This window comes from Musa acuminata, chromosome BXJ3-2 (assembly GCF_036884655.1).
Source record: "Musa acuminata AAA Group cultivar baxijiao chromosome BXJ3-2, Cavendish_Baxijiao_AAA, whole genome shotgun sequence".
NCBI lineage: Eukaryota > Viridiplantae > Streptophyta > Magnoliopsida > Zingiberales > Musaceae > Musa > Musa acuminata.
In genome coordinates, this window is record NC_088350.1 from 26360406 (window position 1) to 26375203 (window position 14798).

The 14798-nt window shown below is 46.5% G+C and overlaps 2 protein-coding genes across 2 annotated transcripts; both read left to right on the top strand.

The window, feature by feature from the left end:
* Positions 1-2124: 2124 nt before the first annotated feature.
* LOC135631561 (uncharacterized) lies at positions 2125-2559 on the top strand. The gene has a single exon (XM_065139293.1). The coding sequence runs from the start codon at positions 2125-2127 to the stop codon at positions 2557-2559; it is 435 nt and encodes a 144-aa protein (XP_064995365.1).
* An 8394-nt stretch (positions 2560-10953) lies between these two features.
* LOC135631435 (L-gulonolactone oxidase 2-like) lies at positions 10954-14096 on the top strand. The gene is made up of 4 exons (XM_065139101.1): positions 10954-11639; positions 12565-12820; positions 12947-13114; positions 13198-14096. Exons 1-4 carry the CDS (start codon positions 10959-10961, stop codon positions 13908-13910), a joined length of 1818 nt encoding a protein of 605 aa, XP_064995173.1. The 5' UTR covers positions 10954-10958; the 3' UTR covers positions 13911-14096.
* The last annotated feature ends 702 nt before the right edge of the window (positions 14097-14798 follow it).

Consider the following 14798-nt stretch of genomic DNA (forward strand, 5'->3'; position numbering starts at 1 on the left):
GACGAGCAGCAGCGAGGAAGAGATCAACGAGCTCATCCGCGCCGCTTGCAAGAGCAAGATGCGGGCCATCCCGGTGAAGGAGGACGGGACGCTGGTGCCGAGGAGCCACAGCGTGGCGACGATGAGGATAGACGAGGACAAGCCGTGTGACTTCGAGGACGACCTCAAGGGGGTCCTGGGCCCAAGGAGCCGTAGCTACGATGTTGCCACCAAGAGGAAGGTGGGCTTCTCATAACCTTCAGGTTAGCTTGTGCAGTGATCAACAAGAACTGTAAACATCCGAGCTTATATAATTTACTGCTTCCGAGGGAGGAAATAAGCAATTCTTTTGAGTCGTCGACATTCTTTGGAGATTAAAACTTATTATGAGAGAAATCTAATAGTGAATGTAGAAGAAGATATTCTTCGCATCTTCTGTGAAGCTTCGTTGTATTCATGTCTCGTGATAATATATGTATACATGTCTTGTGACAATCTCATGAACGCTCATTTATCGACAAGGAATGCTTGTTTAATAGACCACAGTGTTCATTTCTTTTTGCCATGAATGATGACATGAGAATTTGGCGTGCTTGTTTTCATCTACGAAAATGAAAGCAAGAAGTGGAGGTGCGTCCGACGAGCCATAGGTCGATCCGATCATTGGTCTTGAAAGACGATGGAATTAGAGGAAGCCTCCTTTCTCGTGAGGAACAACGCGCTCGATTGAACTCACAACTCTCTAGCAGGGAATGCAGTAACATTCCCTTTTTTTCCCTTTAAAAATGGTAAATTTCATGACTTCTCATATATTGTCTATTATGAGGGATTTGGTGGACTACAAATATATGAGAATATGGACGACTGATACACGCAACTAAGTAGGAGCGCAATTACTCAAATGCCTATTAAGCTAATACAAAAGAAGGAAACAATATATGAGAAGTCCGTGAGTGATGAGGTATACAGTTTTTGCCTCTTGGATATGCCAGAAATCGAATGACAATGGGTCTGATCTCTTCGATGCATCAAAAGTTGAATAATAAGATTAACATATATTAAATTTGATATTAATCCAATTCAAAATTTTAGATTTTTGGATTGTAGATCAAGTCTAGTATATATATTAATTATTAGTGATATGAGATTAGGCATCGACCTTCATTAACTATCATCTCACATGAATCACAAAAATAAAATCATATTCGACTCTCGGTCAAGCCTTGATCTCATTATTGGTCCAGAATGAAATCTTGACTTCCAGTTTGATTTGCAATTGGGGCTAAGAAAAATGTAACTTATGCTTAAGATGTCAACAGCTGCCATTATCCCCTTAGATTTTTATAACTGAAAAATGTGGTGAAACAGTACGCGAGTCGGTCAGGACCGGCTTTGTTCCACCGACTGACACCAGCATGATGTCATTAAAAAAATCTTTATTTTGAAATTATTATAATAAAATTATATTTAAAAAATAATGAAATAAAAATAAAAATAAATTGAATCGGTCGATTTGGTCTAGTTTTAATTTAAGACCATGCTACGTATTATATTTCCTTTTAGTTATTTTGAGCCGTTAAATGTGTGCCAAACTTAGTGATTAATTGGATCAGCAAAAACGAGTAAAGGTCAAAGTCAAGTACCCATGGCCAATGGAATTCACGATTGGATTGGGACACGTAGAGCGGTAGAGGCAAGAAAGCATCACAGCAGACTCGAGAACGAGACAACTCAATTGTCCCATTAGAGGCGAGTCTAGTTGAAAGAAACAACGAACGATAGGAGCAGCAAATCCATGACCTGGTAGCATTCTTCTTGCTTCGAAATCAAATCATAAATTTAACATGAACAGCCAAATAGGACCGAACACTTGTGATCGAGAAGCATAGGAAGTCGCCAAGTTCGTACAAGTAAATGGTTGATTTGATTGATATGAGAGCACGGCATATAAATGCTGGACATGTAAATGGTTGCATCACTACAAGGGAACGTCTCTTACAAGCTCTCCATTGACTGGTTCTTCCAGCTTAGAATTGGTCCAATGTTTTCTGGCTTCCCCATACCTCAGGAAATCTAGTGAAGAACTCTATTTAAGCGACTTCAAGTCGGCACGACTCTCTTCGCATCCAATGTTGGTGTAGCACTATGACCAAGGGAAGCAGAAAAGGGAACAAGCTGCTGCGGTACATCAAGGCCCCTTATCGGGCACTGCTACGTGCCCGGGACTTGTACGTGAACAGCATGGCCGGATGCGCCGGCAGGGCCCAACGCGGGCCGACGATCATCGCGATGCCGCGCGCCCAGAGCCGCAGCTTCCACCGCCCGCAAATGAGCAGCGGCGAGGACGACATCAACGAGCTCATCCGCGCTGCGTCGAGGATCAGGCAGCGGTCCGTCGAGGGAGCGGCGGTGCCGAGGAGTCACAGCGTGGCGGCGATGACGATTGACGAGGACAAGCCATGCAACTTTGAGGGCCACGTCAAGGTGGCCTTGGGCCCGAGGAGCCGGAGCTGCGACGTCGTCTCCAAGAGGAGGGCGGGGTTTACAACAAGCGCCGTAAGCAGCATCCAAAGCTTCTAATACGAAGGGGGGAAGCAGCAATTCCATGTCGTCGTGGTTTCTTTTACTTGTGTTCGTGAACTCGATTCAATACTTTTTCTCCTCTTCTCCTCATGTCATGTTTCTGTTCACTCGTGAATGTTTGGGCTGCATGCTTACCCCATTCCATCTCCAAGAATGGAATGTTCATATGGCATCTCGGTATCATTTCCCTCAAAATTTGAGCCTACAGTCGAAGGATTTCATGAAATCTCCAAGGAATCCGTTCTAGTTTTGATTCTGATTGACACACGGACAAGTTTAAGAGGCCAATGCCTACTTTATCTCGGATCAGAGGAGCACTTTATATGTCAATCACATGAATAAACTTTGACCACGAAAGTTGCTTGCTAGTCCGGGAAAAGTCAAGTCAAACTCTGGAAATCAATCGAATTCTTTCACGCAGACAGTCTACGCTCAAGTTTATAATCCTGATTCACGGACAAAGGTGAACAAACCCCTCAAATTAGATTAAATCCAGGCCATTGCAGTTTGCAACTTCTTCTTTCTGTTCCTCCAATTCTTACAGTTGTTAATGATCACCCGCAATTTCTTCCCAATATATGTTCCCCTTTAGCTCAAGCAATATCTGAAGGTAACTTTAGCTTTAAATTTTGTGTGGTTTGGAAGTTCCAGAAAAAAAAGTTGCATCTTATGTCCCGAGTTAATTACAGAAATGAGGTTGTCTCGTCGACTATGCATTGATACTTTGGAATACGATCAAGAATTTGAAGCCGTCTGGCAACATTTACAAGTGAGAATGGAATGGATAAATGAAATCAAAAGTACCCATTGGGACTGCACAGGAGAAACCTTTATGACTGACTTTTTGAACAGTTCATATGAGGCAGTCACTGTTAACTCACATCTACACAGATAGCTATGTAGATAAAGAGAACATGTTGTCTTTCTGGATGTGACAACGTCGAAGAGTAAAGGTTGGCCATACATCGAATACGTACTCTGTTTTCGTGTCGATTATAATTGACCTACTGCACTGTTCGACCATTAGTGTCATGTATTTTTCTTCTCCAAGTGTCAATCTCCATGCCAGCCAAATGGTGATCATTGACAACCTTTTATATTTCGTTTAATTTGTAGAACGTGCTCATGCCACACTAAATCTTTAAATCTCAAGGTACTTGAAGAAACTGATCAATGCTGCTTATCTGACTCATTAAGGACTATATCAGCTCAGCAATGTTTCAATCAACAAATGCGAATTACTACTTCTGTTGTGGTGTTCAAAAGCTGAGGAAAAAGATGAGCTACAATCTCCTGGTGGTGGCAATTCCATGATTGTCCACAGAGGATGCTAATTCGCATGCAGTTCCTCTGAGAAATTAACTCAGAAGCCTTATATTTGTGCTTCTGCTCAACCAAAGAAAGAGATCAGAAGTGGGGATAGAAGGCCCATGTCGGAGGCGGACCCCAATTACCTCTTCCAGGCCTAAATTGTAGAGTAAGTTAATCTCTGTCATAACCAAGTCTCGGCAACGATCTCCAAAATGTTCCATGCATCTCTGCCATGTAGTCAGCAACACCATGTTTTCACACCGAAGCAACGTTAAGTCGTTGAATTCCGTCGACTACTCTCAGTGCAAGCATCTTCCTCGGCATCCATGCAACTGTTTCTCTTCCTTTATGTTCAGAGTAATAAGGTATATTTTGGGTCTGGTCACGTCACAACCAACGCAATGTCACACCATCGCCAGGTCAGCAAGAGGAGTACTCCTACGTGCTTAGCCAAGATTCGTACTAAGACATTTCTTGGTACATGCTATCCCGGAAAGCTCGGGACGGTGTTGTATGGCGCCGTTCCATGCGTTCCGGGACGGGCCGTACAAAGGTACCTACTCGCCTCTGGAGGATTGATCGTCGTGCCAAACCTGTGTATGGCCGACTCTCTACAGTAGTATAAAAACCCATGGCCGACATCTAGCTAGAGAAGGCAAAAAAAATGAAGAGAACCAAGCACTAACTCACTCGTTGAAGGACCAAAGTTGGTAACCACCCGACAAGCGCCTTATATGCAGGAGAGCAGCCCCCCCCCCCGAGGCGTGATCGTCCTGACCGAGAGATGCCAACCAGCATCCCGACGCCAACATCCTAACTCGTGGGTGTGATCAATCCCAGAAACCCGTTCAACCGAGCGAAGACTCCCGATATCAGCCCGTAGACCAGGCCGTACTGACTCACCAGCCACGGTACATCAGTTCACCAATTTTTTTGACGCTAGAAGGAAGGCCATATCACAGGAGCACCCCGCATGAGTTCCCCACGAGGGAGAACCATCGGTCGGCCACCCCCCTTCGGAACTCTGGGATCATCCCCTCCCCGTCCTCAAAGACGAGAGGATCCCGGTCTTGACGCCAGATCGCTATTAGCATCTGTTTAATGATCCGGGATTTTCTCCCCCTGGATATACCACAGGACCCTTGGTCGTTTCGCCCGAGGCGTTCCTTAGCCTAGCCAAGCAAGTACAAACCCTGGCGGGGATGATGTAGACAATCGTCCTGCTCATTCCTCAGATCGTATAGCTAGCAGCTCCCCCCACCGATCCGACGAGGCAAAGGCCAAGCAGGGAACAAGTCGGGATGGGAGAAGCCCGAGAGCATATAGTAAACCTGAGAAGCCTTCCTGAGCAGAGCGCACCCACACCCTGCCGAGTCACTCCGCCCCACCCTGAGCTCGATACCTTATCATTGGACTCGACAGATAACTCATTCAAGGTCCAACTGTCCATAGTCAACCGACGCCTCGACGAGTTCCAGCGCGAGTTCCAGAAGTCACGCGACGAGGCAGGCGAGAGCAGCTCGGGTGGATCCCCATTTGCTCAGGAAATACAAGACCAGCCCGTGCCGCTCAACTTCAGGCTACCGGCATTGAAAACGTATGACAACGACTTCGACCCCATGGAATATGTCGTCGCGTTCCAAGCACAGATGGCCCTATATAGCACCTCCGACGCCCTGATGTGTCGGGCATTCCCGACTACCTTCAGGGGACCAACACGAGCATGGTTCAGCTGACTGTGCCCGTCCTCGATCTCATCCTTCGACCAGCTCACGAGGGAGTCCGAGCAAAACTTCTTGGCAAACGTGCAACCCATGCCTTCCACGACCACCTTGCTCACATTATCCCAACGTGAAGACGAGTCGCTCTCTCAATTCGTGACACGTTTTGCCGCTGAAATCCGAAGATTCTCGAACGCTCATCCTTCTTTGATCATGCAGGAGTTCCTGATAGTCTTGAGACCTTCGAGGTTCTTCTGGTTGCTAATAGAGAAGCCACCTGCAACCATCCCCGAGATGCTCCAACGCGCTAACTAGTACATTGCTGCTAAAGCTCTAATGGCGGGGAGGCACGAGGATGGAAAGAGGCCAAGGATGGAGCAGTCCCGAGGGACAACTTCAGCAGCACCGGTGCAACCCCGTCGGAGGCCTGATTGACCTGAGCAACTACTCCAGAGGCCCCCGCCTCTCCCTCTAAACATGTCTTGTACTGAGATCTTCTTCCAGATCAGGGAGAAGGGCCTCTTGCGACAACCCAACCCTATGAAGGCTACTCACAAAATCGATCTAAATATTACATGTTCCACCAGGACTACGGTCATGATACAGAGGACTGTCACGACCTCTGAAACTAGATCGAGGAATTGATCCGGAAAGGTCACCTCGGGCACTACCTCAGGGAGCCGAGAGAGACATCTCTGCATCCCTGAGGGCTTATCGAGAAACAAATCGATGTCATCATCAATGGACCGATAATCGACGACAATAGCATGACGATGAGGAAGGCCTACGTATGTAGCACGGTGGAGAAACGTCCCGGACCCAAGTGTCGAACATGAGGAAAAGAATAGAAAATAAGAACAATTACTGAAGAAGCTTTATTGAAGAAATGAAAAATGCTTCAATACATTAACATGTTCCCTCTCCTATTTATACAAATTAGGAGAAAGGATTTTCCTCAACAGAATAGAGGATTTTTCTTAACAGAATAGAGAGATTTCCTCATATAGTTGGGGAAATCTTATCTTCTATCATGCCCCCGCAAGATATGGTACTCCTGATAAGGATACCAATCTTGGATCGATGCAAAGAATGATTTACAAGCGATAGACTTCGTGAGTAGGGCAAGAGCCGCCCTTTGTTCTCCTTAAGTCCACCGATTTTTGGCAGATCAGCGAAGGCAGCGAAGGCTACCATGGTGAGGAAGATTAGGATTGGCCGTGGAGCCTCTTAGAAATGTGGCTGCAGTGGCATTGGTCATTGGCCGAAGGCTTCGCTTTTCTCAACGACGTTGGTCGCTGGCCAAAAGCAAGAGCGAAACTTTGCTTTTCTCATTGCTTTGATACCATAAGGAAAAGAATAGAAGATAAGAACAATTACTGAAGAAGCTTTATTGAAGAAGTTAAGAAGCTTTATTGAATAAATGAAAAATGCTTCAATACATTAACATGTTCCCTCTCCTATTTATACAAATTAGGAGAAAGGATTTCCCTCAACAGAATAGAGAATTTTTCTCAACAGAATAGAAAGATTTCCTCATATAGTTGGGGAAATCTTATCTTCTATCAGAACGCTCCCACCACGACGATGCATTGGTGATCTCCATCCGAATCGCCAACGCCCGGGTGAAAAGAGTAATGGTCGACACCGGGAGCTCTGCCGATGTGCTATACCTCGACGCTTTCAAGAAGCTCGGCCTAACCAACATGGACCTCACCCCCATGGCGCCAGCACTCACTAGGTTCACAGGGGATTCCATCTCCTAGCTTGGGACCACCATCCTCCCTATCACCATCGGGGAGGAACCCAAAGCCAAGACAACAATGACTACCTTCGGTCGCCCGACGCTCAACAAACTGAAAGCAGTAGTTTTCACCTACCACCGAGCCATCACATTTTCAACTTCGGCAGGGGTCGGGGACTCCCGAAGTGATTCGAGAGAATCAAGACGGTACTACCTTACAACGGTTACTCTCTTGGAGAAGTCACACCCCTGTCAAGTCCAAGATCCTCGTGGAGAAGGTGTGACACCAACGCACTTGGAGCCCCCTGAGCAACTCACCGAAGTACCCCTAAAGAGGGATCGACCCGATTTGACTGTGAAAATTGGGATGACACTCCTCGAAGCAAACCAGCTCCAGCTCATAGATTTCCTGAAGGAAAATGCTGATATGTTTGCATGGTCCTCGAAGGAGATGCCCGAAATCGACCTAGGGGTAACCCAGCATGACCTTAACATTCACCCTGAGGCTAGGCCGGTGAAGCAAAAGCCGAGGAAGTTCGCTCTCCACCGACAAAAGGCAATCAGTGACGAGGTCGACCGCCTAAAAAAGGCAGGATTTATAACCGAGGTGAAATACCTTCGGTAGTTGTGTTGACTACACCGATCTCAACCGAGCATGTCCCAAAGATTGCTACCCACTCCCGAGAATAGATCAGCTGGTTGATGCCACTGCAGGCTACAAACTCCTCATATTTATAGACACATTCTCAGGCTACAACCAGATCCGGATGGCACCATAAAACCAAGAGAACACTACCTTCATCACTGACAGAGGAGTATATTACTACAAAGTGATGCCTTTTGGCCTAAAAAGCACCGGGGCAACTTACCAAAAAATGATCGACAAGCTATTCAAGCAATATCTTGGGAGGAACATGGAAGTGTACATAGACGACATGATCATGAAGAGCAAGACAGCAAGCACACATCTGGCCGACCTGGCAAAGACATTCCAAATGCTCAAGTGGTTCAATATGTGCCTGAATCCCTCGAAGTGCGTCTTCGGGGTCAGCTCGAGAAAATTCCTTGGGTTCTCATCCACCAGAGAGGGATAGACGCCAACCCGAAAAAAGTTCAGGCCATAATAGAGATGCAGCCTCCCTGTTCGATCAAGGAGGTGCAGTGCCTCGCAAGAAAGCTAGCAGCGCTCAGCAGGTTCGTATCGCGATCGGGCAACAAGTGCCTCCCCTTCTTTCGAGCTCTTCGATAGGCCAACAACTTCCCATGGACCTCGAAATTTGAGGAAGCCTTCGAAAAGCTAAAGGCGTGCCGAGGCGTGAGAGTCATCTTCTTCGCCTTCTTCTTCAAGTCGGTCAGTGGCCGGGGCATGAGAGTCATCTTCTGGGAGCCCAAGGGTAGAGGTTATTAGCTCGTCTTTGGGTGGCATGCCTTTAGAGGCCGCAGAGGGCTCTGCCGCACTTGAAACCATCATGTCGTGGCGTGACGTAGACTTGGTAATGACCGAGGAACTTTTGAGGATAATTCGGGATCGCTACTGTATCTCAAAGTATTATGGGATTAATGCTCCTTGGCCTGGTCAACGACCATATGATCCATTTCCCGACAGATTTGGGTTGACCGTGGGTGCCCTCGAGGCGGGACTACGGTTCCCGTTGCATCTCGTCATTGAGGAGTGCCTCCGTAAGTGGGGAATATCATCGTCCTAAATGGTGCCAAACTCTTGGCGCTATATGGTGGCTTTCCTCGGGGAGTGTCGGGGAGCGGGGATCAAGCCAACCCGGACAGTCTTCCTGGCCTGCTTCCGTCTGTGTAAGGGGCGAGGTGGGTATCACCTGACTGCCCGTGGTGGTTTCAAGATCAGCAACACTCCTTCCAATAACAAAGGTTGGAAGAGTCACTATTTCTTTATCGGTTGTAGTCGGGAGTAGGGTTTCAATATTAAATAAATTTTCCGAACCATCAACAATGTCCCACCGTTTTTAAATGTGATCGGCCAATTGATTCTAAATGTGCTCTAAATGACACATCAGTTCACCAACCACGATACATCAGTTCACCAGGTAAATGCTTCTAAATGTGCTCGTCCAATTGATTCTCTTCTCGATCTTGATGTGCCAATTGATCAAACGCACATGACGGTGTTCGTGAACATACATTGAAGATCACGGATGTAGAGAAACACACAAGGCCACCCTGTGAAGTCGAGAAGGGAAGGAAAGATCCAACTGCAGGACAGTACCAACGGCTTGGCTTTTATTCCCTGTAAAGGTGAGGGATGAGATGGACGGATGATCTAATATTATATTGCAGTGTTGAGGGTATCCAATCATTGTACGTCTGACAGTAGTCGTAGGAGTGCCCTAAAATACAAAAACAGCATGTGATTAAGTAATCTAGAAGTTGATAAGAGTAGTCTTGCCTCCGATGTGCTATCCAGACTTCATCAACACATAGTTAATACCTTAGCAATATAAGGGTGACAGTTTAGTCGACATTTCAACATAAACTATATAGAACATGAAGCTTTTCAACTCCCAACGAGTATAATACGAGGCGATCTAGTAGATTCAATGAATTTACTCTCTAAGTAAACCCATAACTATATCTTTGATTCTCATTATCATTATTCAATTCCCTACAACTGTCTACTACACCATACAAAAGCCCAAGTACGCCATTGTATAAAGCGACCAAGTCACATATCATTCATTTCAAGTAAATCTGATTTGGATTACACTCTAAAGACTTGTCTTTATCGAGTTTATTAATTTAAACATTGAAAGGGTTTTATCGGACAAGTTTGTTTTGTCTTCTAAATTGATGCTCGACGATGGCAAGAGAGGGTTTGCTGCAGCCATCCTTGTACTATTCTGATCCCATCGTGAGCATGCGTGACCAACCAACCTTGCCCACAGATGGTACTCGATGCAGCCATCCTTGTACTATTCTGATCCCATCGAGAGGCATGCGTGACCAACCAACCATGCCCACAGATGGTACTCGATGCAGCCATCACTAGCATAGTATGTCAACACGATCTTGGGTATCATTTCTTACAATAATAATAATGATAAGAACGTCGAGTCCCACGTTGATGTTCTGGAATCGACGTTCTTATCGGTTTTCGTTAAATTCAACTCGGCTCATGTACGTAATTGACATAAATGAGTCACATTGGGTGCGTATCTAATTTTTTTTTGACTCTAAGCTCCTCTTATTGCACGTCCATGCATCGAACGTATATCAAAGTAATATGGATGACACAACACCGAGACTTTTAGGTAGACGTCTGTCGCAAACATCCCCGATTTCCTCAGAGACTTTGAGACGTGAAACTGACAACTCTTCTACCTCTCTCTAGGAATTAATCACCTAATCTCCTTCTTGAATCACGTGTTATATGACCATCAACCATCAGCCTTTAGCCGGCACCGAGACAATGACAATTATGAGCCTTTTCAACACTTCATATCTTTCAGGATTGCATAGTCTCTTGCTTAGTCAACGTGCTTTATCTCCCTTATTTTATATGATTTTTTTTCTGACACCTAATTGTTACGTAAACCGTGATCAAGCTATCTATATATATGTATATATACCCAGACCAACTCTGGACAATCATCATGGCTGCTACACGCATTGCCCTGTTCGCGTCCGGCCTCGCAGTCTTGCTTCTCCTAGTCCAAGGATCGCCGCCAGGGCCCGTTGTCCAGTGCCGGTCCGGCAACACTAACTGCATCGTGACCAACGGCTATGGAGCCTTCCCTGATCGCAGCATCTGCCACGTCGCCGCGGTCGCGTACCCTTCGACCGAACAGGAGCTCCTGTTCGCTGTCTCCGACGCCACCGCGAAGCAGCAGCACATGAAGGCGGTCACGAGGTACTCCCACAGCATCCCCAAGCTGTCGTGCCCCGGCGGGCCGAGTGGCCAGGGCCTGGTCATTAGCACCCAGCGCCTTAACAGATCGGTGCGCGTGGACATGGCCACCTCGCGGATGACGTTCGAGGCAGGGATCACACTTAGGCAGCTCCTCGACGCGGCGGCCGCCCGTGGCCTGGCGCTGCCCCACTCGCCGTATTGGCAAGGGGTGACGCTGGGAGGGCTGCTGAGCACCGGCTCGCACGGGAGCTCGTTGTTCGGGAAAGGCTCAGCGGTGCACGAATATGTGGTGGGGATGAGGCTGGTGGTTCCACGTCCGGTCCCGGTGAACGGATACTACGCCAAGATCGTTAACCTTGGTGAGGATGATCCTGATCTCTTGGCTGCCAAGGTTTCTCTCGGTGTTCTCGGAGTTATTTCTCAGGTATATATATGTGGTGACCTACGTGTTATTCTTTGTTCTTTACACAGTTTGAGATCCATGTGATAACTCATCTTAGTTCTTCATGGTGGTTCTTCCAACCACGTCAAGTACTTTCATAAACTGAGTACAGGACTTGCCACGTCTCGATGCTAATTAGGTGCAACTATATCTTTAATTCTTCATGTTATAATAGAGATCATTCTATTGTTATTAGCAAGGCTTTGTTTGCACTACGTCAGCAAAATGTCTAGACAAAAAAGAAAAATAACTTGTTTTCTATCAAATCACTTTACAAAGGAGAAGACCTGTTCTTTACCTAGAATCTAGAAAGTAATGTTAAATAATAGGCAGTTGATGATCCCAGTGGACTTTAGTTTTAATCTTTTCCTTCTTTTCTTGCTTTGCGTGTCTTCCTTGTTGGGCTAATGCAAACCTTTGAATCGTTCTAATGATTCCATGTACCTGCACTCGTAGTTTATAGTAACTACACGACGCAATTGAGTGTTATGGAACATATGAGCACATGCAAACCCACACGGACAAAGATCAGAGAAAAAGCAAACTTATATGAGAGCGAGTGCATGATTTGAAGCTTTGCATGTAGTTATATCTTATAATGAATAGTATTTTCCTTGTAAGAACAGCTACAGTGACGTTGATGATGGCTCGGTGTAAATGAGAGTGGCCCTTCACATACGGAGCCTCGCGCAAGGCAAGAGGCAGGCAGGTCCATACTGCCTTGCCTTGCAGAGCTTACAACCGGGCCCACTAATTACATCGGACGATAGGGGATGCCAATAGTAGTAGTTCTTGTTTCAATCTTGTTGCCTGAATTGCTGAAAAGAGTTGACATGCAATACATGTAAGCTTTTGTTCTGCTGCTTCATGAGAAGTAATCTACGAATTTCTTGAACCGATCGACCAGGTCACCCTCCAACTTGAGCCAATGTTCAAGCGATCCATCACCCACAGGGTCATAGGCGACGTTGGCTTCGAGCAAACCATCTCCTCGTACGCTGTCACTACGTACTATGGAGACATCAGCTGGTTTCCGTCACAAGGCAGAGTGGTGTACCGCGATGATATCAAGGTCCCCATCACCACCAAAGGAAAGGGTGAAAACGATTTGCTAGTGTTTCGAGCGCAGTCCTCCATCGACGTAGTCTCTGCACGTGCTTCAGGTCTTATATATTGCAGCTTTTATTTTGCTTGACAATCTTGATGTAGTGTTCGAGCAGTCTCGTACGAGATTTATACTAACAAGGCATCTCTTGTCCTCTACCATGTGTTTGTGTTTATGACTGCAGAGGAACTATTGGAATTAACAGGAAATGCCGGAGGCAAATGCGTGCTTTCCAGATCGCAAGTAGATACTCAGATCGCGAACGGCATGGGGCTTAAGAACAATGACGGCGGCTTGTCAGATTTCACCGGCTATCCGGTCATTGGAAACCAAAGCGACATGCAATCCTCCGGTAGGTCCTCCAATTATCCGAAGAATATATATGATGACACATGTAACACCTGAATTAATTAGTCTGAACCATCATCTCTCCAGGTTCGTGCCTAAGGAGTGCAGAAGACAACCTTCTCACAGCCTGTGGATTTGACCCTCGCTTTGCGGGGTCCTTCTACCACCAAACCGCGATAAGCATCCCCTTCACCACCGTTGCAGACTTCATCGCCGACGTCAAGAAGCTCCGCGACGCCCACTCCAACGCACTCTGCGGCACCGAGCTGTACTTTGGCTTCTTCATGCGCTTTCTCCGCAACTCCACGGCCTATCTTGGCAAAACGGACGACGTGGTGGAGATCGACATCACATACTACCGTTCCAGGGATCCAAAACGGCCGCGACTCTATGAGGATGTGCTCGAGGAGATCGAACAGATGGCATTGTTCAAGTACCACGGGTTGCCGCACTGGGGGAAGAACAGAAACGTCGGCTTCCTCAATATCAAGAACAAGTTGGGGGCTAAGTTGGACAAGTTTGTGAGTGCCATGCAAAAATATGACAGCAAAGGATTGTTCTCTTCAGATTGGACCGATGCAGTGCTGGGACTGCGAGGGAAGGAAGTAGTGGTGCAGGGCGATGGTTGTGCACTGGAGGGACTGTGCATTTGCTCCACTGATGACCACTGCGCTCCTAAACAAGGCTATTATTGTCGATCTGGACAAGTATATGAACAGGCTCGAGTTTGCCGGAAGATTAAATCCGTGGAAGCTGATGGTTTGCCATGGAGCTCATCATACCGTTCACATTCACTGTAAGATCTGTTTCTGTGTCACTTCCTCTTTGAATAAACGACGTAATGTCAGTCAATAATTGCTACATAATTTTATATTGTAATATTAAAGCAAGGGTCGACAAATGCTATATTGTATGGGAGGCAGATTTCGTTCCTTCTGAATTATCTGTACTGGTCCAAGATGACTTATACAAGCCATTCTATAGAACTATAATGTGTTAGGAAATTTCTTTTTGAGAAAAAAAAGGTACATAATTTCTCATTATTTTTAATAGCAAGATCCCAATGTGACACTCCATTATCCGTTGCATGAAAGGGACGAGGAAGCAAGAAATAACAGTGGCATTGTTAATGCCATCGTGTGGAGAGACATAATATGTTAACGCGATATTCTACGCTATCATTCCTTCAAATAATAATGATGATTAATGATAATAACCTGCGACTCACGTAAATGTTCTGATTAATTTTACATAAATTACACTTGACCCACGTTTCGTGACACAAATGACATGGTAGTTCACACCGAAACTACTGTTCTCTATAAATTACTCTACGGCGCAGCATCCAATCTTCTGTTTGTTCCTTTCTCATCCTCGCAGTATAATTTAGAGATAGGAAGTGGTCGCACCATGAGCGAGGGAAACAACAGCGAGAGCAAGCTGAGCCAGCACATAAGGCCCCCGACCGGGCCGCTGTGGCATGCCCGGGACTTGTACGAGAGCAGCAAGGCGCAGCGTGGCACCGTCATCGCGCTGTCTCGCGCCTATGGCTTTGGGCAGTGCTCGCGGACGATCAGCAGCGAGGAAGAGATCAACGACCCCATCGGCGCCGCTTGCAAGAGCATGATGCGGGCCATCCTGGTGAAGGAGGATGGGCTGGTGCCAAGGAGCCACCGAGTGGCGACGTT